A 22,580-nucleotide genomic window follows, 5' to 3' on the forward strand; every position below is an offset into this window, starting at 1 on the left:
AAAAGAAAGCAGCCTGCCCGCCTTCTTCAGGCCAGGCCGCACAACGTCAAAGTAGTACCTATCTCGGCGATGTTAAAGCTGATAACCCATGCCCCCCCTCGCACACTAGAACCCGCGAAGAGAGAGTGAGGATGTGCACGTGGCAGTTAAGTTGACCCTCCCCTAGTGCTTAGTGCTTACGACTGCTGGGACTGCTGGTATGAGGTGGTATCCAAATTCTCTAGGTAATCTACTCTATAAGGTAGGTACATACGGTACCGGACGCATTGTGTTTTCATGTATGCGATAAATGTTCTGAATGAATGAATGAAGTACCTACTGTACAGAATGAGGTTTTTTGTCCCCCCCTCAGAACTCTACATACGTTGGGGCCGGCGTGGACTGGGTTGCGAAATACTCGATTCTACAACTGTACTGCACTATACTGAATGATACTGAATGATACTGAATGGAATTGAATGGAACTTCAGTTGGCATTGGGGGGTTGAGGGGTTGGTTGGTTGGTTATAACCCCGCTGTAGGTAGGTATGAGGTATGTACCTTGTAGACTACGGAGACAATTCTCCTGTAGTTGTATATGAGGTACCACCTGAGAGGTGAAGTCATTGTCAACGCGTTTTTCGGCTAACGCCGGTATGTACGTGGAGAGTACGATAGCGAGAATGGATGGATGGATGGATGGTATATGTATGCATATGTAGGATGATGAGAGGAGTCTCTGAATAGACACAGCAAAGAAAGAGAAAAAGGAAAAGCAAAGCAAAGCAACGCCAGCCAGCAAACCAGCCCATGAAAAAGCCACTCCAGATAGAAGCAGGTACCTGTATACCGTAGTACCTAACCTACCATAGCACGCGGTCTACTTCTACTTCTTCCTCTGCTGCCCACCCAGTATCTGCACCAGCCTGACAAAGATCTATTTTTTCCCCTTCATCAGTCTCTCTCACCCCCACTCAGGATCGATCGGACCACTCACATTGATAAAATCCAACTCCAGCCTGACACTCTCATTGACGGTATCCTTCTTCATGACGCCGCGTTCCGCCGCGCGCGCATGGTTCAGCACTTTCTGCACGTCATACAGTGTGAACCCGCCAAAGACCGCGAGCCCTCCGTACAGCGAGATCGCCTCCGCGCCCATCAGCGCCCGGCTGCCGAGCGGCAGCACCATCGGCGCCAGACCAGAGAGCGCAACTACCGCTACGCCCGCGAGTAAAGGCCCGCCCAGGTACAGGTATTTATCCTGTCACATGTCAGCTTTCAGCCTTCAGCCTTCAGCCCTCGGCCTTCGGCGCGCACGAGGGGGGGGGGGGGGGGCAGGGGCAGCGTGGAAGACTGAGACTAGGACTGACCTCCTTCGCCGTCGCGGCGACGTAGCTGATGCTCCCCATGATGCCGATGGTATACAGCCCGGCCCTAGCCAGCACCGCGGGATTATAAAAGAACAGCGGGGCGAGGACCAGGGCCTGGGTGAGATTGAAGCCGACCCACAGGGCATGTTTCTGCGCCCAGTTCTCGGGGTCGGTATACAGGGTGCCCATCATGGTGCCTACACTCGCCACCAACCCGCCGCCCAGCACAACCCACGGATTCATCGCCATGAGCCGATAGCTCCAGCCGAAATTGTGCAGCGACTTTGCTGCCAACCCGATGATGCCGATGCCGACGCCCGTGTACGTGAACGTCTCCTTGAGGTACTGCCGCTCGAACGCAGGGATGGGGTTCACCCGGCCCTCCGAGTTGAACAGGATGTTGATCGCCACCAGGGTGCCGCCGAACAGCGCGCCGCCCACCGCGAGCTTGCGGTACGCTTCGGATTTGCTGGGCCGCGCGGTGATCGCCGGGTCCGTGGTGAAGGCGCGTTTGCTGGCGGCGGCGGGGAAAGCGCGGCGGGGTGCGAGGATTGCGCGCACGGATGGCCGGAACGTCGTGAGCGTTCGTGTGGTGAGAGATTTCGCGAGGGGTGTAAGGGCCGCGCTGCGGCGGAGGGGCGCGAGGAGTAGTTGCATGTTGTGTGTCGTGGTGTGTTGTGGCAATGGTGGTTTCGTTTCACGGGATAGAGGTGGGGGGTTTATCAAGTGGTGGCGTCAGTCGTCGGGTCGGGATACAAGTGTATGACGTTATCACCCAGCATGTTCTAGAAAGTAGAGTAGTGTGCGACACAGCTGGAACTGACGTCTTGGCGACGGTTTTCGATCCTTGGCTGCGGACCTTAGACGGACTTGTTGCCAAGATGTGGAACCAGATGTGGACTCGGCTCTACCATACAATTAGGTACCTTATATATACAGGAGAATTGTCTCCGCAGTCTACAAGGTACATACAGTAGCAAAGAAAGTAGAAACCTGGTAGTTCTTCGGTATTCAAATGACTGCGGTATTCACCACGTATCAATCGCACCCTACTTTTTGCTACTGTACATACCTGCATACCTTCAGTAGGGTTATAACAAACCCCAAACCCCCCAACCCCCTAATGCCAACTGAAGTTCCATTCAGTAGAGTACGTACCGCGAAAGCGGGCGGTCGGATTCACATTACCTACATTCTTATGATTTACCGGTATCACCACAGTGAAGTTGAACTTGCAATCCGGCATCTTGAAACTTATTGCTCTTTTCTTCTGATTTATGTACCGTATCATACGCTTTTCCCTTGTCCCTTGTCCTTTGCCCCTTGTCCCTTGTCCCTGGTCACCTAACTTGCGGCCGGGAGGGGCTCGCTCCTGGCTCTCGTTCTCTTTGATTCGCACGTGTAAACTGCCGTTACGTAGGTAGGTAACTCCTTGTGAAGCTCTCGTATGTACTCTACATACACGAACCCGGCGCGACCTAGGTTGAGTAGGTATTACGATGATAATTACCATACATTGGGCCCAACTTCTAAGTCCACGCCAGTTGGTATCGAGTGCCGAGTGTCGAGTGACGAGTGAAGCACTGCGTTCGCTCTGTCATATTACTCTATAGTGAAGGGGGGGGGGGGGGAGGGGGTAAAAGATACGCTTTTTGGCGTATCGGTACGGTCACAAATCGTATTTTTTACCCTCCCCTTCAATATACAGTACGTACGGCGTGTGGAGCACGGGAAGGGTCTCTCGTGTCCGCTGTAGTTAAGGCGATAGTGAAGTTTCAAGGAGCACTGTTCTGAAGGAGTCAAGACACAAGGACTCGGGCATGCGAGCTGTAGCCGGAGGACCGGGGGAGGAGGTGTGTACTTACTGTCTGGTCTCGCCGCCGGCTGGCAGGTCCATCTCCCTGGCTAATGGCAGACATATCCTGCATACCTACCTATATAGAAGAACACCGGTCTCCGCGGATTAGAAGAACAAGCAGGCAACAAAACAGTTACATCTCCCTACCCATCCACCTATCGACCTCGGTATATTTGACAGGACAGTGTTCGCTCCATAACGTGTCACTTGCTTCACATGGGTACCTAGGCAGCATGGATTGTGATTCGGGCCTCCTGTTGAAGGGATGATGTTCTGTGCTGGAGGGGGAGTATTGTACAAATTACAAAACGTTGAAGAGTATAAACAAACGCTCAAAGAGGACTATAACTCGTCTTCTGTGTCGCTATTCGCCGCCTCTGATGCTTCTCTCTCAGTTCTGGTAGCAGCAGCAGCAGCAGCAGTGGAATTGACCGGAGTCGGCGCCGGAATAGCAGTGTCAGGCTCATTCTCCTGCGCCTCCGCTTCCTTGATCAACTGTGCCCCAACCGCATCGAGTGCCACCACCGCGTCGGCCTCATCTTCCACGCCTTTCCCGTCTTTCTCGCCCCTATCCTGCCCATCCAGTTTCCCGTCCTCCCCCTCCGCCTCCCCCTCCTCCCCCAACCGCTCCCACCCCTCCCTGCGCATCTGATAAAACTTATTGAGCGCGGTCGTGCGCTGCGCCTGACTCCAGCCCTCAACAACCAGCGCAAACTCGCGCACATCACTGAACCCAAACATTTTCGCGGCGGTGCAAAACTGTCTCTTCCTTACCGCCGTGGGCGGTTTGAACTTGTACCTTACCCTGTCCTCATCGCCGTAATCGTCGTCATCGTCGTCAAAGAATGCCGGTTTGTCCACGGATTGCGTATCGTGCGAGGCGCTCTCGACCGCGCGCCGCGATAAAAGTTCTTCGATCTTGGACGTGCCGACGACCTCGGAGTTTTCGTGCGTGTAGGATACGCCTGCGTCTGCGAGGATGGCGGCGATAGGGTTGTTTTTCGCTAAGGGCTTGGGTTTTCTCGTGGGCTTGACGCCGAGGTCGTCGAGGTCCCCCGCGACGCGCGTGAGCACTTGTAGCACGCCGGCTTCCTCGTCGGCGGGGATGACGTCGTCGGTTTCGTCGGCCTCGTCAGCGGACCCGTCCATGTCCGCGACCATGACGCCCGCCTTGCGCTCGGCAATGTTCGTCTTGTTGACGATTTCCTGGAGGATGGTGTTTTCCTGGAAGGTGAAGAGGTTTTTGAGGCCGAAGAGCTCACCCTTGTTAGTTTTATCGCCCATGACGCCGGTGAAGTAGCGGCGCTCGACGCTCGCATTGTATCCGATCGACGCTTGCTGCTGCTTGTACACCTGGCGGGCGTACACAATCTCCTCGATCGTGCCGGTCGAGATCAGCCGGAACACCTCGACATCACGCGTCTGTCCGATGCGGTATGCGCGGTCCTGAGCTTGCAAGTCGTACGCGGGATTCCAGTTCGGGTCGAAGATCACAACTTTGTTGGCCGCGGTGATGTTCAGCCCCACGCCGCCGGCCTTGGTCGAGATCAGGAACACGAACTGGTCCGGGTCGGAGTTGAAGTCGTCGACGGCCTTGGCGCGCTCGCCGAGTGGCATCCCCCCGTCCAGGTAGCACACGTTGTAATCCGTCCTGCGGAAGAGCGCGTGCAGAATATGCAGGAGGTTTAGTGAGTAGCTGAAGATCAAAACCTTGTCGCCGTTGGCGTACCAGAATTTGAGAAGCCGCTCGAGCACGATCCATTTCCCGCACATCTGCGGGTCCATGTAGTTGTACATCCTCTCGCGTGTCGACAGCTCCTTCCATCGGCCGGGAAGACACGTCTCCAATAGCTCCAGCTTCTGCGCGCGCACGTCTCCTGTGTCGCCGTCGTCGGGGACCCAATTGGCCAGGTGGTTGGAAAGCTTCAGCGTCCACATGATGGCGGGGAATACAAGTTCGTTGATTCTGCGGCCCTGCGAGTCTTCGCGGTGGCAGCAGATCCGCCGCTTCTTGCCGCTGCCGCACGCGCACGGGTCGCTGGCGTCGCGGATCAGCCGCACCATTTCGCTTTCCGTGAAGTTCATGTATGCCTCCTTCTGCGTCTCGGTGAGCGGGCAGAACACGATCTTGTCCGACTTCTTCGGCAGCTGGTGCGCGATCAGTGTCTTCATCCGCCGCAGGAACATGCGCGGCAGCAGGTTGTTGACCAGCATCAGCGCCACCTTCCGCGCCTTCCCCAGCTGCCGGACCGTGGCATTGTGCGTCTGCCCAATCCGCAGCGGCCCAGAGATCGTGCGCTCCCAATCTGCTACTGTCCCGACCTGGCCCGGACGGCACCAGTTGAGCAGTGTCCACAGCTCTTCGTACTTGTTCTGTATCGCCGTTCCCGTCAGACCTATCCGGCAGAGGGAATTGATCTCGTTCATCCTCTGCGTCGTCTGCGAGCTCCTCTCTACCCGCTCATCAGCCGCGCCCCAGCTCCATCCACAGATCATCACCAACCCTTAATCTTGTGACACTCGTCGGCAATTACCGCATCCCACTCCACCAGGTTCACCTCCATATGCCTCAGTCTATACGTTTCATAATTCGTAATCACTACTTCGGCACTACCTGCCATCGCCGCACGCAACGCCATCTCCTTATCCTCTTTCGACCCATGATAAACATACACCTCCCACCAGCCCCAGGTCTTGAACTCGGAGCACCAATTCGCAATCAAGCTGCTGGGGCAGATCACCAACACTCTCGGATACCACCCACCCGCGCGCCTTGCCTTCCTCATCCGCTTCGCATCGCGCGAATCCCCCGTCTTCCCAAACGCGGCAGTGAGAAACGCAATGATCTGGACCGTCTTGCCCAGCCCCATATCGTCGCCCAGGATACACCCCTCCTGCAGCACAAAGCACCTATGCAGAAACCTCACACCATCGACCTGGTACCCACGCAGATACTGTGCAATGCTGCAGGGGACGACGCCCAGCGAGTCAGGCAGCACGATATCAGCGTACGGCGCGCACGGCTTCACCACGCCGCCAAAGTGCGGCCGGCTCTCCAGCTCTCCTAGCCTCTCATCATCACTGAACACCACATCGTCCCAGCTGGGCGGCAGCCTCACGCCACCAAGCGTCGGCGCTCTTCCCTGCGCCATCTCCTCGCGCGCGCGCTGCACCGCCGCCTTCCGCGGGAGCAAGTACTGCGGCAGAACGACCTCGTCGTCCTGTCGCACGCCGTCGCCGGTAGTCGCACGGTCCTCGGTAAAGTTCCACGTGAGCGGAGGCTGCTTCCTGCCTGCTGCGCCGGCAGCCGTGCGCCCGACGATCCGCTCGGCGGGAGAAGGCTTCGTGGTCTTCTTACCCGCTCGCGATGCCTTCTTCTTCTGCTTCGGCTTACAAGCAGCCGCAGACTTCCGCCGCTTCCACGCCGCCAGCACCACGTCGTCCTCGGAGTCGTCCGTCATCATGATGCGCGCGCCGCTGCCGCTGGGGTGCGCGGTCGTACGCAGCGGTACGGCATCGAGCTCCGCATCTGGTGAGGGTGGCGCCGGCGTCCGTTTCCGTTTCGCTTTCGCTATAGCCTTCGACGGCGCGGCAGGTGCGTAGTCTAGATCGAACTCGGAGTCTGACGCTGACGCGGCCGTGGACATTGCGATGGATGGATGGGTGGATGGATAGATGACTGTGCGCGGGGCGACGCGTTGTGCGACGGTTGGGGGAGAGGCGTTGGCAACGCGTTTCGAGTCACGTGGAGATTACGAAAGCGAGAATAAAGTTGATTTTACGTCGCTGAGTAATTTGAAAATGCTCAGCCTTGAGGATGCTGTACGACAGCCTTCTACGAGTGCGAGGCCATGCAGATGCGGTAAGGTGCAGGGATCGGCTATCGCTCATCGCGTGGGGATGTTTACCGCGCCTAATAGCCACACCTTGTTCATTCGCCAACGTCGCGTCTCAAATCACTCGCTACTCCACCTCCACTACTATAGATCAACCCCGCCCATAGTCGAAAGTGGCATGGAAACGGGGGGATGTACGGGTAGATGATATTGCCATGATCTAGATAGGTCGCATGCAATCAATGAATGAACAACAAAAAAAAAGCCCATAGTCAAAAAGTACGATACCCCGGACACTCCGAGAACGCGACCATGCGCTCGACTCGAGAACGACGTCCACGCCGCCCGTCGCCTCTCACTCCATGAAGCCATGGCGACTTACGCTAACCGATCAACTCGTCCTCGACTCCGGTCTACAGGACCACACCGACTGCTGTGCGACCTCGGAGGAGCTGAGCGGCTTCCACGCGGATAACCATCCCGACTTCCTCCGACGCCCATGTCGATCTGCAGGGCGCGAGAGTGATACTGGAGGAGTTACAGGATTGCTGGGGCGATGTGTGAGGCGCGACTCCATGACAGAGTTGTCACTCTGCCCGGTGAGAGGATGTGCTCCACCCCCGCCTCGCGGCCGACGGCCTGTAAGAGAACAAGAACAGAGGGAACCACCGTATCTCGAGCCTGTGAGGCTGGAGGATTATGGAGCCGCTGGGGTATCTCGGTGGCGTGCTGGGAATGTAGATGTGGCAGGAGGTCTCTCCGGATCCGTTGCGGTGTTGGAGGGAGCTCGGGAATGCGATCAAACAAGCGATGCGAGCGTAGGAAGGGGTTGAGAAATTGCTTTCAAAGCGGTAGCAGAGGTTTCAGAGGCTCTGGAATCTGGATTTCCATTTCTGCTTGTACGTTTCATGGTTCCTTCATGTATGGTTGTCTGGAGTCTTCTTGCTCCAGGATAACCAAACGTTGGCTCGAGGTAAGCAATAGTATGGATGCAGAAATTTCCGGTTATTGAAGCGGCGTCAAGCGACCGAGTCGTCACTGGAGATCGGGCCTGCTCTGGGGAGGCCGGTCCAGGGTTTGGTTGTGTCATAGTAATGATCACGAATTTCCACTGTGGGCTGTTAACAATGGAAGTGAACTTGAATGGAACCCTTCGCCGCGGTAAATTAAATGATAACCGGTGCCGAACCGTGGCTCTAACCGTGGCCCCCAAACGACCCAGAAAAAAATGGGGTTTGACAAGGATAATCCAGTTTTCGAATATAATGAGCAGGATAATCTAGTTTTTTTGTCCGTTTTGTTAAGCGCTCAGCTGCCATGCTGCGCCACACCGCCAGCGGGCCACCATCAGAAAAGATTAGTTTCAGGTACCGGTGCTCCAGGTGGCCATGCCGTGACAGTTATCCAAGCTGTCAAGAAGATTCCGATAGCCTTCATGCCTGCTTACATGCCACGGCATAACTGAATCGCAGCATACAATGCTGCAATGCCACCGGTATAGATGGAAAACAAGCATATTGAAGCATAGCGATCTGAGGAGGAGGAGGAGGAGGAGGAGGTGGTGGTGGTGGTGGCAAAATGTCAACCACCGCTCACCCGTGTTCCGAAAGGGCGGCCCCCAAGGAATCGGATGACAAGGGGTGAAATGAGAAAGAAATGGACGCTGGAGCATGAGGGGGAGTTGCCGAATATCCCAGACCGTGCTCCACCTTGCTGTTCAACATGCAAAGGGACCGGCCATTATGCCTCTACGTGCAGAAAGGCGCATTCATAGGCATCGTTACTCTTCGGGGAGTCTTAGGTTATATGGTCTAGTAATGCTGCAAACGACGATAAATGGATGATTTTCTCTCTCTTGTATTATTTACTGACACTGCTGCGCTTAATGTGGGCTATCCTCGCCCCCCCCCTCCAAAAGAAAAAAAAAACTGGATTAACCTTGTCAAAACCCGTAAAATTCAAGCTCCCCAATTACCAGCTATGCATCACCGCCACCCTATTCCCGGCCATTCATCCTCCTCGTCGTCACTGTGCTCCTCTTCGTCGCCGTCGTCCTCTTCGTCCTCGTCATACTCGTCATCGTCATCGTCCTCACCATCCACGTCGTCCTCACTGTCCTCATCGTTCTCGTCGTTGAAGCCCAGCCCCTGTGTCCGATCCGGCCCGACCTCCAGGCTCTCGATCTCCTCCCTCAACCTCGGGGAGAAATCCTCCTTAATCACATCCGCCTTATGGACGATCGACCTGCCTCTGGCCCTAGTCAGTTCAAACTCCGCCTTCAACTCCTGCAGCTTCCTGATCCTGCGTTAATCCTCCCTCGTGAGGGTAAGAAGCGGGGATTTCGCATCCAAACGCTGCAATCGGTTCGGAGAGCTACGGGTGTCCGGCGCGGAGTCGAAGACTGCTGGGGCCCGGAGGAGACCTTTCGCTGGCCGGGTGTGCGTGGGCGGCGGGACGTAGGAGCGGGAAGTCACCATCCGCGTGTACGAGGGTGTGGGCTTCGGACGCCGAGCGGGTGCGGGTGCGGGTGCGGGTGACGGCGGCATGTACTCGAGACCACTGCGCGCGAGTGGGCGAGCTCGCCATCTGCAGGCGGCGGGGAGTTGGTGTACCTCGGACGGGCTATCCGGTGCCGCAAAGGTATACACCTTCTTGGAGGTCCTGGTGCCGCGTTCCTCGACGTTCGTCGCTGCAGCGTCCTTCGTCATCTCCGACCTCCATCTCTGGCGTGCAATCGTTGCATCCAGCCTCTCCTTGGACGTATCCGTGCCAGGGCCGCTCTCCTGTCCCGCCAGCTTCTCCTTTCGCAGGAACTTCGAATCCTCAACACGTGCTCTATTCACAGCCGTGGCTGCGAACGGAACAAGTGTTGGATCGTTCGTAAATCGTACTCGTCGATTATCCGGCTCTACTAGAGAGCCTGTGGAGTCAGAACTGCTCCGTCGCCGTTTCCTCGACAGACTGAAGTCGGACCCGGACCCCAAGCCCGATCTCGGTGGGAGGATAGCGGGCTTTGCTCCCAATGCGACCACTGCATTGGTTACTAGCGCGAGCGGGGAAGGCGTAACTCTTTTTCCTCTTCTGCGGTCGTCGACGGTTTCGGTCTCCGCTGCATCCACGAATCTGGCATGCGAGCTCAAGCTTTGTCTCGTGCTGGGAGACAACATCTTCTTCCTCTCTAGTCTCAATCTTCGCCTGCTTTGAGCTCGCGCCACCTCTTCGGATCGCCGCCTCTGCTTCCCAACCTTCTTGTTGAGTCTCTCCCTGAAGGCATCGAGCCTCGTCTTAAAATCGTCCCTGTCACGGTTCCGTTCGCGTCCCACAATCCCCCCGGACCACCGCCGCCTCTCTGTTTCAATCTTCGTATTGAAACCCTGCTTCAATACACCCGTGCTAGGGTTGCGTCCGCGTGCCATCAGCTTCTCGGATAGTCGTGATATCGTCTCCTTGAGCTCCTTCAAATCCGCCGTCTCGTTGGACTCCTTCTCGTTCGATTCATTCGACTCCTTGGAGTCCTTCGTCTCCTTCGATCCAATTTCATTGGACTCCTTGGAATCCTTGGTCTGCTTCAACTCCCTGAGCTGCTTCGACCCCCCCTTCAACTCCGTCGAAATATTCAGATCGGTGGCTGGGGCAGGAGTGAGTGGGGTATCGTTTGTCAATCGCAACCTTCGACTACTCGGCCCTTCAGGAGATGGGTTGTTTGTGTCTATGTCCTTCGCGTCAGAGCTGCTGCGTCTCCGTTTCTTCAACCGAAGGGTGTCAGATCCAGATCTCATACCAAATCTCGGTAAGGCAATGGCAGCGGGCTTGGTTTTCGGTGTGGCGACGTTGTTAGTTACTGACGCGAGTGGCGAACGCGTAGCTTTCGGTTGTTTCTCGTTGCCGTCTGGACCGTGTTTACCCATCTCCATGATGCGTGGTTTATCCGTCGTTCGTCGTGGTTAGCTATCAGTGACTGAAGCGTGGTGAGAAAGATGTGTGGTGGTGGAAGCAGGAGTTGGGAGGCCGTGGTGTGTGGGGAGAGAGGAAGAGGAGAGGTGGGAGGAGAGGTGGGAGGAGAGGAAGTGAAGCGGTGTTATCGCTAAAGGTCATCAGCTACTCCAGGGCGTTGTTTCCGAGCCAAGGGCTAGAGGCCGAGTGACAGCCAATGTCTAGCCGTATCCACGTGAAGTCACATTTATTTATTTATTTATTCTTCATACAGCTTAGAGCCCTAAGGCTATGGCCGGTACAGAAACGAAAATCACCAACCAACAGCAAAACAGAAACAGGTATGCAAAGCAGAAAGCGAAAACCCGACAAAGAAAATCCTCCACCCGGCCACCAGCCGCCCTCCTTCCCCATTTCCGTGCTCAGTTGTGTAAAGAAATTCGTGCGATGGTGGAAAACCCTTCCGAGTTCTCGGCGTTGCTGTTTTTGTTGTTTCGTGGTCGTCGTGGTCCTGGCCGTGTGCCTGGGCTCTCCCCCTAGAGTTCACCCTTTCCTCCCCTCTTCCCCGCCGACAAATAAACGACCCCCCTCCTCTCTCCCTCCTCCACTTCACCCCCTCACGTGAAGCCACATCGCTCAACGCTAGACATCACCTCATCGCGCAAGCAACTTCAAGATCGTCGACAATCAGCGGCTCTACCGAACATCATGTACCTACTCTACTCTTTGCCTCTTCGACGTCCATTTAGGAACTCGCCAATCCATCGGTCAACCTAGTACGCAGTCGGGACCTAGAAACAGACGAGTGAGCGATGCTGATTCCTATCTCAACCTCATGCCACTAAGCATGATATGTGGTTTGCTCGCATGCAGCATATTAATGGATTAAAACCTTGCCCCCTTGAAGTTTGTCAGGACACCACGATGCGAATGCACTCTGGAGAAAGTCTTCGGGACTCGGTCTACCCCTTTCCCTTTTCCCTGTACCGTTGCTTTCTTTCGGTTTGCCGACCCGCTCCTCGCCACCTGGCTCGACCTGCTCTGGCATTGGCAATACTTCGGAGAAGGCCCGGCTAGCGGCTCGGCCTGCTCTCGCATTGCCAATGCTACAGAGATGGTTTAAATTTGCCAGGACACTACGATGCGAAGGCACGCTGGAGAAAGTCTTCGGGATTCGGCCCACACCTTCCCCTTTTCTTGCTTTCTTTCGACTCTCTTCACTCCTTTCCCTTTGCCTCGTCCCGGCTGCAGAACCTTCCAGCTCTGGCTACACATACCCGCTCCATTTTACCTAGCACACGAGGGAGTACAGGGTGAGGAAGAACTTACCATTCTTTCTCCCTGACCTTCGACGGTAAATTAGAAATCGCTGACTCTATGCTGAAATCATAGGTTCACATGTGCTGGAGGATTCTGGATTTATTTCGGTTCGTTGTTTGGAGGATACGGGGGCTAGTTGGAATTTGGTTTTTTCTTCTTTTGTATCTAGTAATGGACTAATATCTTGTTTAACTCTAGCCACACCACGATTGGCAGAGTGCCGTGTGATTCTCCTACGGTATCATGCTAAGATTTATTCACGTAAACGCACTCGTTGCTCGCTGGGTTGGCGGAGCGTGGCATTTTGTAGCACGGAAAAAATACCTTCGTGAGGTAGTGGTGAAGGCCACAGCACTAGGTAGCGTATCCAGCGGGAGAGGATTGGTTACCAGCTCAACACCGGCGGAATTGCTGATGTTTCCAAGCCACCCACCAAGGGTGGTGAAGGTTTTTGTTTTTTTGTTTAATCATTAATTGCATGCAACGCACCTAGGTAGGTAGCTAGATCATGGCAATACACCCACACACTTCGTTTCCATGCCACGTGACATTCTGCAGGAGAACCTACAGCACCTCCCTTTCCTGCGGTTTGGAACTTGGAAGTAGAGCTGCACGACCCTGGTGCGTTTGCAGCTCCAGGGGCCACGATAGACGAGCCCACCAAGTGTCTCACCCTTCTCTCTACTACAAGTAACGATTCCGCATAGCCCGGGTATCACCCGAACTACCACCCTACTGCACAGCTACGAGATTAAAAGACGTGATACCCATTTCTCAGGCACAGAAACGTCCCAGTACGACATCTACGGCTCAAAACATGACGGACCGATACGGAAGCGGGGCTTCATGGGAAGATACTGGTTCGCAAGACACCAGCCGACACCAGCGGACACCAGCCGACACCGGCGAGTGATGGCAGTGTACGAGTGAGTGGGCGTGATTGTGGCGCAGTGCGACGCATGGCGGCTGTGCCGAGCACATATATGTGCGGAGAGGGGCAGGGCAGGGCGAGGGCTGTGCGACTGCAGTGGACGTGTGGAGACTTCGTCACTTTGCTCTGGTGAGTTGTTGGGAGGGGATCGTCCAAGACGGAAGATGGGCACGTGTGGGAGCTGGACTGGGTGAAGGTAGGACCTTAGGTAGGGCAGGACTTAGGAGATGGTTGCGCGCACGACAACTGAATATCGGCACTACCCCCCTCGGTTGCATACTCGATTGACAACACACTAGGTTTCGGTAGAAGTTGCTGTGGGATGGACCAACGACGATGCGCAGTTGGCGTTGTTGTTTTAGTCGTCTGTGGGCGCAAACACCTGACCCACTGCACACTGCGCACGAGTGCGCACCAAACAATCCGAACTACTCCAGTAGGCAGCAAGATAGTGACGTGTCAAGAACTCGCTGCTCGTAGTTCGCCTCAGGTTCGGTGGTAACCTCGTTGCGGACGCCTCAGGGATTCAGGCTGCTCAGCAGTGAGGATGGGGCAGTGGATGGGATTTTGACCTATCCGGCTCCGAGTCTGCCATCATAATAGAGCGGGGTTTGGGTATCGTGTTCAGCAGAGAGGGGAGAGAGAGAAAGAGAGACATTCGGATTATTTTCGCAGACGGACTTTGCAGAATAGACTATGGCAACCACACAAGTGTCCTTTCCTGTCAGCTCCGCGGCGGTGGAGAGAAAGCGCCATTTCCACGGCCCGAAGTTGCTGCACCACTCGATCTCAGGAGAGGGAGTTTATGATCTGCCCAACCATGTATCTGTGAGTTTTAGATCATGATGAAAGTTTGCATTTAAATCTCATTGCCATAATGAGATACGGCCGAATGCAAAACGATGAAACATAAAAGACACCCACCCTTTTATTCTGTGTTACCTTGAAGGTGTAGTGCTGCTCTTGAACAGTTGACATAGCCCCCACCTCTGTCAGAATTACGAATATGTCTGTACAAATTTAACCACACTTTCACTATTCCTCTGTGGTGCCCAACGATTTGCTCGCCAATATGGAGGCGGGAAGAGGCATTGGCAGAAGAGCCCCTCGTCAAAACACCATTGGTTCTGCATTGCTTGCTTGCCAGTTCTCTGCTTGCTGTTTCTCTGTTTTTGATTTCTCCAATTGGCCCGATAGTCGAAGCGAGGACGGTGGAGCACAGCCAACAGCAGACGGATCGAACGACCTAGATTAAGGTGCTTACTCGGCAGTGTTATTCTGGGAGACGACGCGCTGTGCCTCGTCGCTACACGCTGGGATGATCAAGGCGGTAGGGTTGGTCCGCATCGTGCCACTTGGCCACGAGTGTATATATTCAAAGAGCACTGCCCCCACGCTCCATGAGTGCCATCATACGGCGTTGTATTTGAGGACAACAAGGCACCTCATAGAGTCCGGCCAATACACAAAGTCTCCTCCGCAGCTTGTGAGAGAGGATGACTGTTCGGTCAGCACACCACCCTCCGCCGGCTTGCCCGGATTCTTCCTCTTCCATCATACTCCTCCAGAGGACCTTTGCCTAGGCTGGACTCACTGAAGCCGATTCTCGCCATTTTGGGACTGTGGAATGGCTGTTATACGAATCAGGACCATCCACATCCCTCAGATGAGATCAAGTAGAGTTCAGAGGCGGTGATGGGAGATGTATCATTTTGTCCGAGCATATACTAAATAAAAATCAGCAGGGTAAAATCATAGCAGTAGTGTAGTATCCAAATACCATTCATTAGTGATCCACCGCAAGGCTCGCGTTCTGATTCGATGGTGATGCGTGGCGCGGCCATGTCCCCGTCAATTCTATCGATTTGAGCCGTTCAAACACCATCTCCCGCCATATTTCCACACCACGTATCTCTCCAGGTGCAGTGCCCCGCTCGCCATCGCCCCACGGCCATCCACCCTGCTCACCTCCGAAAAAACTCTTGGCTTAGGACGGGCACATCGACAACGCACAGACACAACCCAAAATATCGCAGGCCAGGCAACCCTTGCTGAGGAGGTACCTAAGTATTTACTTATGCAAACCCATAAAACCGTCTTAACTCCCTGCTCCCTGCTCAACACTCCCGCCGAGGGCTCGCCTTCATCACCACCTCACAGTGATACATATCCCCAACCACATTTGCAGTCAAAGGTGAGCAGCCTGCTTCCTACTGTACGCAACTACTCTTCTCACATCGTATAGGTGCGCGCATACGAGCATACACTTTGAAACATACACACGTTACGACAGAGTTGCAACTATCTTCTACCACAAAAGACCACAATACGGAAGACGATTCCAAGCCCGGAAAAAAGCATCAACCCTACGGCGCATGCCTCCGGGCCCGTTCGGCTGCCTCACGAAGCATCAAATCTAACCTGCCACCATCGACTCTGAGTGCCGGCTTTGCTCTCTTTCATCCCCGCTCAGATTGCTGCCGTTACAATGTCCGTTCCGAATATTACAAGTATGCATACGAGCCACCCACTGCAACCGTTTCTTCGATCCATCCAGCGAACTTAGCCTCTAATGTAATATAGTTCCCGTCGGCGATGTGGTGCAGATAGTCCTTTCGGCCTGCACGCTGGCCGTGATGATCCTCAACCTGGCATATAAGATTCTCTCGCAGTCGGCGCGGGCAAAGGTACGTACTCGGAGGTCGGATAGTAGGCCCCATGTTTCTCGCAGCAGCTAACACAACCCCAGCCCACCGCCGACTTCGACGTCGAGAACGCCGTCGCGGGAAGCGCCGACGCCACCGACCGGAAATTCCCGTCCATCGGACGGCAGCTGACGCGTTACCTCCGCACGTACTCCGAGCTGCTGCTCGATTTCCACCGGCACACCGTGGTCGACGGCGCTTACCGGCTGCGCCGCAGCCTATCGGACGTGCTGCTTACTGGCGGTAAGGAGGCGGCTGCAGCTCCTCCTTGCCGCGCCGCTTAGATCCGCCGACGTCGCTTCACTGTCGCTATGCGAAATCAGCTGTTACGAATTATACGAATTTACGAATTATACGAATTTACGAATTATACGAATTTACGAATTATACGAATTTACGAAATCAACTTCTCTTTATTATTCGCTCTCAATTGTATTCCGCTTTCCTGGCTCTTGAGAGATTTCCTTTGTCCTACTCGGACGTTGTTGTTGGGTTGGAGAAGGTGTCGGTGGCCGCAACTAGGGGTTGTGCGGCCGGTGGGTGGGTGAGTGGGTGCGTGGCCGGTGGGTGGGTGATGGCGAGGATTTCTAGTGTTCCTGAAGAACCGGGCCGGAGGAGCAGCTTCCGTCTCGTCCCGTAATGTATAGGCGAGGGTCATGGAAAGACTCGAGGAGATCACTGGAGCAGATACAGATACCGAGGTGCTGGAGGAGTTGTGGGAATGGGGGGGGGGGTAGGTTTTTTGTTTTCTTTTTGTTTGTTTTGGCCGTGGGGAGGAAGGGAGTGGGATGGGATTATTGTCTCGTGCGCAGCCTCGAGCTGGCCACAACACATTGGGTAACATACGTACTTTTTGCGCCCGGGTGTGGCAGCCGGATGAATGATGGATCATGGATGATGGATGGAGGAAGACTGTAAACTGTATCAGTAGTCCTAGTAGTGTACGTAACGCGACGGCCAATAGGCTCGGGAGTCGGCATGCACTACGTCTGGAATGCAAAAGTTCTTGCTTCTTCACAGTTCATTGAGTATAGTGCGTCTCTTGCATTAGTGATACACGGCTATTCGCTATAGTTAGTAGTACCATGGCGGAATCTCCAGCCGGCCGCAAAATAGACTATTCACTGAGAGATGCGGATTTCTTATCACCGCACATGCCTCTATGAAGTTGCAATCCCCCCTTCGGCCCGTCCACCTCCAGATTCCATTGAAGACAACAGTGAAGTTTGTAAGATCTTTCATTCCCTAACTAGAGAATGTTCTTGATGATTCTCTCTGGCTCTTTGCAAGGAGCACCGTTCTTCTTGCTGGCGGTGACCTCGGCTGTCTTGGGCGGCAGTGCAGGGGAGATGGAGCGGCTCCTGGTGGCCGAATCGGAGCGGCGACGGTAGGATTTTTCGGTGGTTGTGTGCTTGGTGGTGGAAGGCTGGACCTGGCAGCGGCGACCACAGATCTCTTCATTAGAGACAGTATTCTTGTCCTTAGTAGTGACACCGACAGCTTTCGCATTGGTGATAAAATTCTCTTTGGTGACAGCGTTGTCTTTGGTAATAAGTTGTTGAAAGAAGTGGTCGAGAATTTCTTGCGAAGGGATGAAGTTGTGCTGAACTTGCTATGAAGTGAAGAAGTAAGGAAGGAAGGAGAGAGGGAGAGAGGGGAAAAGGGAGGGCGAGGGCGCTTGTCTCGGAGATGGTTCAGGCTAGACAGCGAGGTAGAGCCCTAAACATTCCATCACTCGACAAATTGTAATCTCATCACTACTTGCATTAGCGATTGACCCTGATAGCGACGCAGCAACTAGCCGACGGCGATATGGCTAGCTAGAAAATGTCGTGTTTATGATCGCCATAGTCTAGAGAGGCCGTATGTGACGATAAATTGATCTTCTCTCTCTCTCTCGAACTTTGACATGAATTGCCATGATCTAGAGGGATATTGAGGAACAAGATGATGAAACCAAGTAGTTCCGACAGTAATGTAGTGGACTAAACATCAGAGGTAAGTTACGATGAACGGATGCTTCTAATATCGAACGACCTAGCAAGCAGGCGCCGAGTCCTCGCATCGACGCGCATCCCGCATAGCTATCTCGTTGTTTGCGTACCTACCATAGATAAACAATTTATACCAGCAGCAGCAGATCTTTTGTCACCGGCAGCTACGAGCAACTGCCGGAGCTAAACCAGCGCGGTAGTTGTGTGAGAATGTTTGTGAGTGCAGTCGCTGGGGAGGACGGGATAAATTGTCGTTGTCATTGCTCGCGGTGTTAGTTTTGTTTGATCGTCATCATAATTTATTCAGCCTACCTGAGACCATGACTGCCTAGGTGCATTTTTGCTCTTCCTCTCCATGCAAACCGTGGCACTGTTCCAGGAGACAAGAAAGGCATACGTACAGAGATAATTACCTAGGGACAGGCGCTTGGGCAGTGTACTACTATTTGCGGTTGTCAACGGCGAATGATACGTCAACTAAAGGATAACGATTGAATCGCTTTATCTCGTGTTTCGACTATTCCATTGCCGAGCATCTACTGTGACCTGTAGAGTCAAATACGGATCTCGCAGTATTGTGCGGCAAATCATAATACACGACAAAATTGGGCAGGGGATTCCTAATAGTAGAGTACAACGTCCATAAAAGGAAGTGACAGCCGGTCAGTGGTCAGTGGTCATAGAACTCTGCCTCATTAGAGTAGATATCACTCGTCTCAGAAGTCGAAGTCCTTTCGATCGTTCCGATATCAAACCCATACCCGCCCGTCGCGTGTGCTTCCGACCTCTATACTCTACTCTACACGTACACAGTGAGATAAAACCCGATGTTTTTGCCCGCCATCGATAGTCGCGACTCCCGGGTGGTTGGACAACTTACAAGCGACGCGAGTTCCCGACGTGTGTACGGCGGCTTGGCTGTTGTCAAGATAAAGTTGGCCGGGATCATGGTGGATATCCTCTACTTCATCTAGGGTGATCGACTAGCCGCTTAATGCCTGGAAGTCGAAGCTGGTTGTCGTCCGAAACAACTCAGGAAATGCGCGGCCGTAGGACACAAGGAATCTTGAGTGGACTGCGATCGATGCCTGTATGTATCCTCCCAATTCCGCCCGACCGTAGTTAGGCGGCACACGTCTTCGGCTCTAATTACCAGATACAGGCAAGTGCAATCCACCGCACGCACGATCACTTGGGAGGCGGCAGACAATACTTTTCTTCCTGTTTCATTGATCTTGCTCGCGACGGTGTTGGGGATCATGCTCTGCCGGTCTGTAAGTAGAAATGAACCCGTGATAGCCGTGGACGTTGACCATCGAATCCGCCGCCCGCGTCAAGCGCCGAGGCCCGGGGCCCGGGGGTAGGGAGAGTGCGGTACCTCACAGGTCTGAGCTTTAAGCCTTTAACGGGCCTATGTACAACGCAGTCGTACGCTTCACCGGAACTACGAAGTTGTCGCTATGTAGTTCGGCAGGTCTCGCTATCGAATATGGCGGTACCTATGCAGTAAGTAGCACTGCTGCACTGCCGCCTCGTCGCAGTGTCAGAACGTGCCACTTCGCAGAGCTCCGACATATTCGGAAGCGCGCGTAGCAAATCTCCAGCACGGAAAACCCCCGCGTGGCCGGCGGAGTTAGCTCGACAGCAGTACAGCTATTGGGGTTTCCAAGCCACCCACCGGACCGGGGGTAGTGAAGGTTTTTGCCATTTAGTTCGAGCCATGGTGAGGCTTTGGTTTTGGTTTTTGTTGGATCATCGTGAGATGAGGCCGTGGTGCTAAAGAGCATGGCGGTTTATATGGCGGTCACAGGCCGCTGGATACGAGATAGATACTGGTTCCTTATGGCTCGCCACCCCAGTGTTCTCTATCGTCCGGTCCGTGCGTCCTGGGCCCCGGATGAAGACGGACGGCGTGCCTTCCGTCCGTCCGTGCCTCGGACATGACGGCCAAGGTTATTTCAGCGGACGGACCAGACGGACCGCCGTCGACGGCCGTCCTGCCGCCGTCTGACGCCAAGCCTTGAGAAAAATGAGATTTCGGGCGTGGACCTCAGGCGTGCGAGTCATAATACTACTTCTTTTCGTCGCAAGAGCGTCGGCATGACTAGACAATTTGTGCGCTGCACTATCTACTCTACGTCCTCCTCATCAGTCGCGTTAAGTATGTCCACACCAAAAGAGTAGTTAGTGTAGAGTGAGCATGGTAACATATGTCGCTATCCGTAAGTCATGACCAGCAATTGCCAAAGGTCGTTGATCCCCATACAAAAGATATCATGGTTTCTCACTCGCCTATCTGCAAACGGCTAGTTTATGCTCCTATTGGGACGAGTGATCAGAGTATCATCATGTGATCTGGACGGTCGTCCTCCACCGTCGGACGAGGACCGAACCGTCCGTCCCAAGATCGGACGTGACGGAGAAATTTTGCAACCGTCCATCCCAGGCTCGGACCGGACGATGGAGGACACTGCGCCACCCAGCCGTTCCCTTGAGTTGAACGTCCCCGCTCAGCCCTCCCTGCTCAATCCCAACTCCCCCCTTGACCCTCTCCATCATCCCCAGCTCGCAGCTCGAGTACCCCCGTTCAACCCACCCCGCGGAGATTATAGATCATCCGTTCCCAAGCGCGTAGCCAGAAACTCGCCATGATCGTAGTCTTTTTTTTTTGCGAGGGAAGAGTTTGGTTTGAGCACCAGCTCAATCCCGTGACTCATGTAGGTAGCTACTTAAGCAGAGTACTCTCAGTGTGAAGAAACCGTTCCATGGGGTTCCAACTCATCCCTCGGTGGGCTTCAGGAAATTCCACAAGCGGCCTCAATTCGTGCGTAAATACATTTAGACCCGAAAAGAAAAGAAAAAATGCATTAAGTACAGGTAAAAAAAAAGTAAAAAAAAAAGTAAAAAAAAAGGGCCCCAGCGCAGAAAACAACTCCAAACCATCGCAAACCCGGATATAAGACATACAACGCAAACCCAAAGCAATCCGAAACTTGAAGCAAGTAATTGGTAGGTTGTAGCGCTACCTCGTCTTCGTCTTCTCCCTCTTGGCCGAGCAATTCGGACAGAACCACTTTCCTTTGGGCTCCTCGGTGAGGTGCACGCAGCCCCAATGGAACCATTCGTAGGGACACTCCTTGTCGTCGCATCCTACCATGCTGCCGTAGCTGACCTGCTGGCAGAGACAGTACAGCTTTTTGTCCTCGCCCTCACCGCCGTCCTCATCCTCGTCGTCATCGTCGTCATCGCCATCCTCATCGATAACCTTCTTCACCGGCGGTTTCTTCCGCCCCGTCTTTCTCGTCCCACTGTGGCCAGACGGGGTACCAGCGCGACTGCTCTCGTTCTTAATCCCGGGAGTCGCCGGTCGCCCCGCCAACGCCGACAGTGACGGTGTGCCTTGATGTCCCAACTTCAGCCTCTTATTCCCACCCGCCTGCAGTCCCGGCGTAGCCGGCGTGCCGCCCCTATCCTGCGCGAACGACCTCGACATTCCGAGCCCGGGACTCGCCCTCCCTATCCCTCCCGCGCCCCGCCCACCCACATGCTGACTCGCGGCGGGGAGATTACTTGGCGGCGGGGCGGGGGTCAATGCATCGGCTGGCATGGAACCATCGCGCACGAGATTCGCGATCCCTCCGTCGAGCCTGCGCTTATGCTTATCGATGAGGTCGAGCGCCTTCTGGGCGAGGTGGATCTTCTCCTCCTGGAGCTCGAGGACGCGGCGGTGCGCTTTCCGGATCGCCTCGACGTACTGCGCTTCCTTGGTATTCTCCGAGTGCGAGCCGTGCAGCCGGATGTGCTTTTGTAGCGACGCGTCGCGCGATAGGTAGCTCACGCGCTGCTCGTTCAGCAGCCGGTCGCGCGCGATGATCTCCTCGTAGATGTGGATTACTTCGGCGGGGAAGTTGGAGGCTGTGGCAGTTTGCGCAGAGGTTTATTAGCATCGCCGTTTGCAGGGTGAGCACGTGCACGCGAGGGTGAAGAACCATCGCTGACGAAGTTTTCGAGGACTGTAGCGGCGTCCTCTTGCGGTGCGGACATTGGCGGCGAGTGAGAAGGTGCAGAGGAACAGTTTTCGCTGGTCGGTGGTAGTGAGTGTCGTGGACGAGTGGTTGGAGTACGGTCGGGAGTGGGGTCGACGTTTCGCGCGTCGCGTTTAGGTTGGCGTGTTGTCTGGGACCCCTGCCAGGCTCTGTGTGACGTTCGTCATAGCTTGGCAGCTGCAACATCCCTGCTGATCGCATGCATAGTCAGCGCTTCTTCCATTGTATGGCCTGCCGGACGAACGAGGAGACAAACATGGGCGACAGGATGAGTAGCTAGACTTCTTAGTGGAGCTCACAGAACGCTGGACGGGCCGAGAACCGGACTGGTACCTTCATCCAGTCATTCACTCTTTTCTTTTTTTGGTGTTGTCTGTCTTTCTGTATTTCTTTCTGTTTGTCGGGTTGAGTGGAGAGGATTATTCATGGAGGATTGAGCGGGAATGATTGCGCTAGGAGGGCTGCGCGAGGAGGATTGAGCGGGCATGGCTGTGCGGGGGTTCAGGGGATGCTTGAGCGGAGAGCAATAGGGAACCAGTATCAAGCTCGCGGCTGGCCAGCGGCCCCAGCCATGGTGGAAAAGGCTATGTAATCTGCCATGATCT

At 54.6% G+C, this 22,580-nt stretch overlaps 6 protein-coding genes across 6 annotated transcripts; 1 reads left to right on the forward strand and 5 right to left on the reverse strand.

Moving 5' to 3' along the window:
• Nucleotides 1-865: 865 nt before the first annotated feature.
• On the reverse strand, nucleotides 866-2,009 carry BZA05DRAFT_344205 (inhibitor of apoptosis-promoting Bax1-domain-containing protein; the record flags this gene model as incomplete). The annotated part of the gene is made up of 3 exons (XM_051481113.1): nucleotides 866-916; nucleotides 977-1,243; nucleotides 1,353-2,009. 3 exons carry the CDS (start codon nucleotides 2,007-2,009, stop codon nucleotides 866-868), a joined length of 975 nt encoding a protein of 324 aa, XP_051335243.1.
• Nucleotides 2,010-3,456: 1,447 nt separating this feature from the next.
• BZA05DRAFT_432000 (putative DNA excision repair protein) lies at nucleotides 3,457-6,892 on the reverse strand. The gene is made up of 3 exons (XM_051486208.1): nucleotides 5,714-6,892; nucleotides 3,845-5,663; nucleotides 3,457-3,778 (listed from the first exon to the last, which is right to left on the reverse strand). Exons 1-3 carry the CDS (start codon nucleotides 6,855-6,857, stop codon nucleotides 3,553-3,555), a joined length of 3,189 nt encoding a protein of 1,062 aa, XP_051335244.1. The 5' UTR covers nucleotides 6,858-6,892; the 3' UTR covers nucleotides 3,457-3,552.
• A 2,139-nt stretch (nucleotides 6,893-9,031) lies between these two features.
• Nucleotides 9,032-10,960, reverse strand: BZA05DRAFT_449025 (uncharacterized protein; the record flags this gene model as incomplete). Its single annotated transcript, XM_051487312.1, has 3 exons — nucleotides 9,032-9,341; nucleotides 9,424-9,605; nucleotides 9,659-10,960. The coding sequence occupies 3 exons, from the start codon at nucleotides 10,958-10,960 to the stop codon at nucleotides 9,032-9,034; spliced, it is 1,794 nt and encodes a 597-aa protein (XP_051335245.1).
• Nucleotides 10,961-15,718: 4,758 nt separating this feature from the next.
• Nucleotides 15,719-16,219, forward strand: BZA05DRAFT_422407 (uncharacterized protein; the record flags this gene model as incomplete). Its single annotated transcript, XM_051485787.1, has 3 exons — nucleotides 15,719-15,740; nucleotides 15,814-15,917; nucleotides 15,980-16,219. 3 exons carry the CDS (start codon nucleotides 15,719-15,721, stop codon nucleotides 16,217-16,219), a joined length of 366 nt encoding a protein of 121 aa, XP_051335246.1.
• Nucleotides 16,220-17,184: 965 nt separating this feature from the next.
• BZA05DRAFT_422408 (uncharacterized protein) lies at nucleotides 17,185-18,878 on the reverse strand (the record flags this gene model as incomplete). Its single annotated transcript, XM_051485788.1, has 4 exons — nucleotides 17,185-17,547; nucleotides 18,044-18,112; nucleotides 18,331-18,342; nucleotides 18,810-18,878. 4 exons carry the CDS (start codon nucleotides 18,876-18,878, stop codon nucleotides 17,185-17,187), a joined length of 513 nt encoding a protein of 170 aa, XP_051335247.1.
• Nucleotides 18,879-20,735: 1,857 nt separating this feature from the next.
• On the reverse strand, nucleotides 20,736-22,060 carry BZA05DRAFT_411802 (uncharacterized protein). The gene is made up of 2 exons (XM_051485038.1): nucleotides 21,919-22,060; nucleotides 20,736-21,844 (listed from the first exon to the last, which is right to left on the reverse strand). The coding sequence occupies exons 1-2, from the start codon at nucleotides 21,971-21,973 to the stop codon at nucleotides 20,952-20,954; spliced, it is 948 nt and encodes a 315-aa protein (XP_051335248.1). The 5' UTR covers nucleotides 21,974-22,060; the 3' UTR covers nucleotides 20,736-20,951.
• Between the last annotated feature and the right edge of the window lie 520 nt (nucleotides 22,061-22,580).

Source organism: Tricharina praecox (genome assembly GCF_024521635.1).
Source record: "Tricharina praecox strain CBS 144465 chromosome Unknown BZA05scaffold_37, whole genome shotgun sequence".
Lineage (NCBI taxonomy): Eukaryota > Fungi > Ascomycota > Pezizomycetes > Pezizales > Pyronemataceae > Tricharina > Tricharina praecox.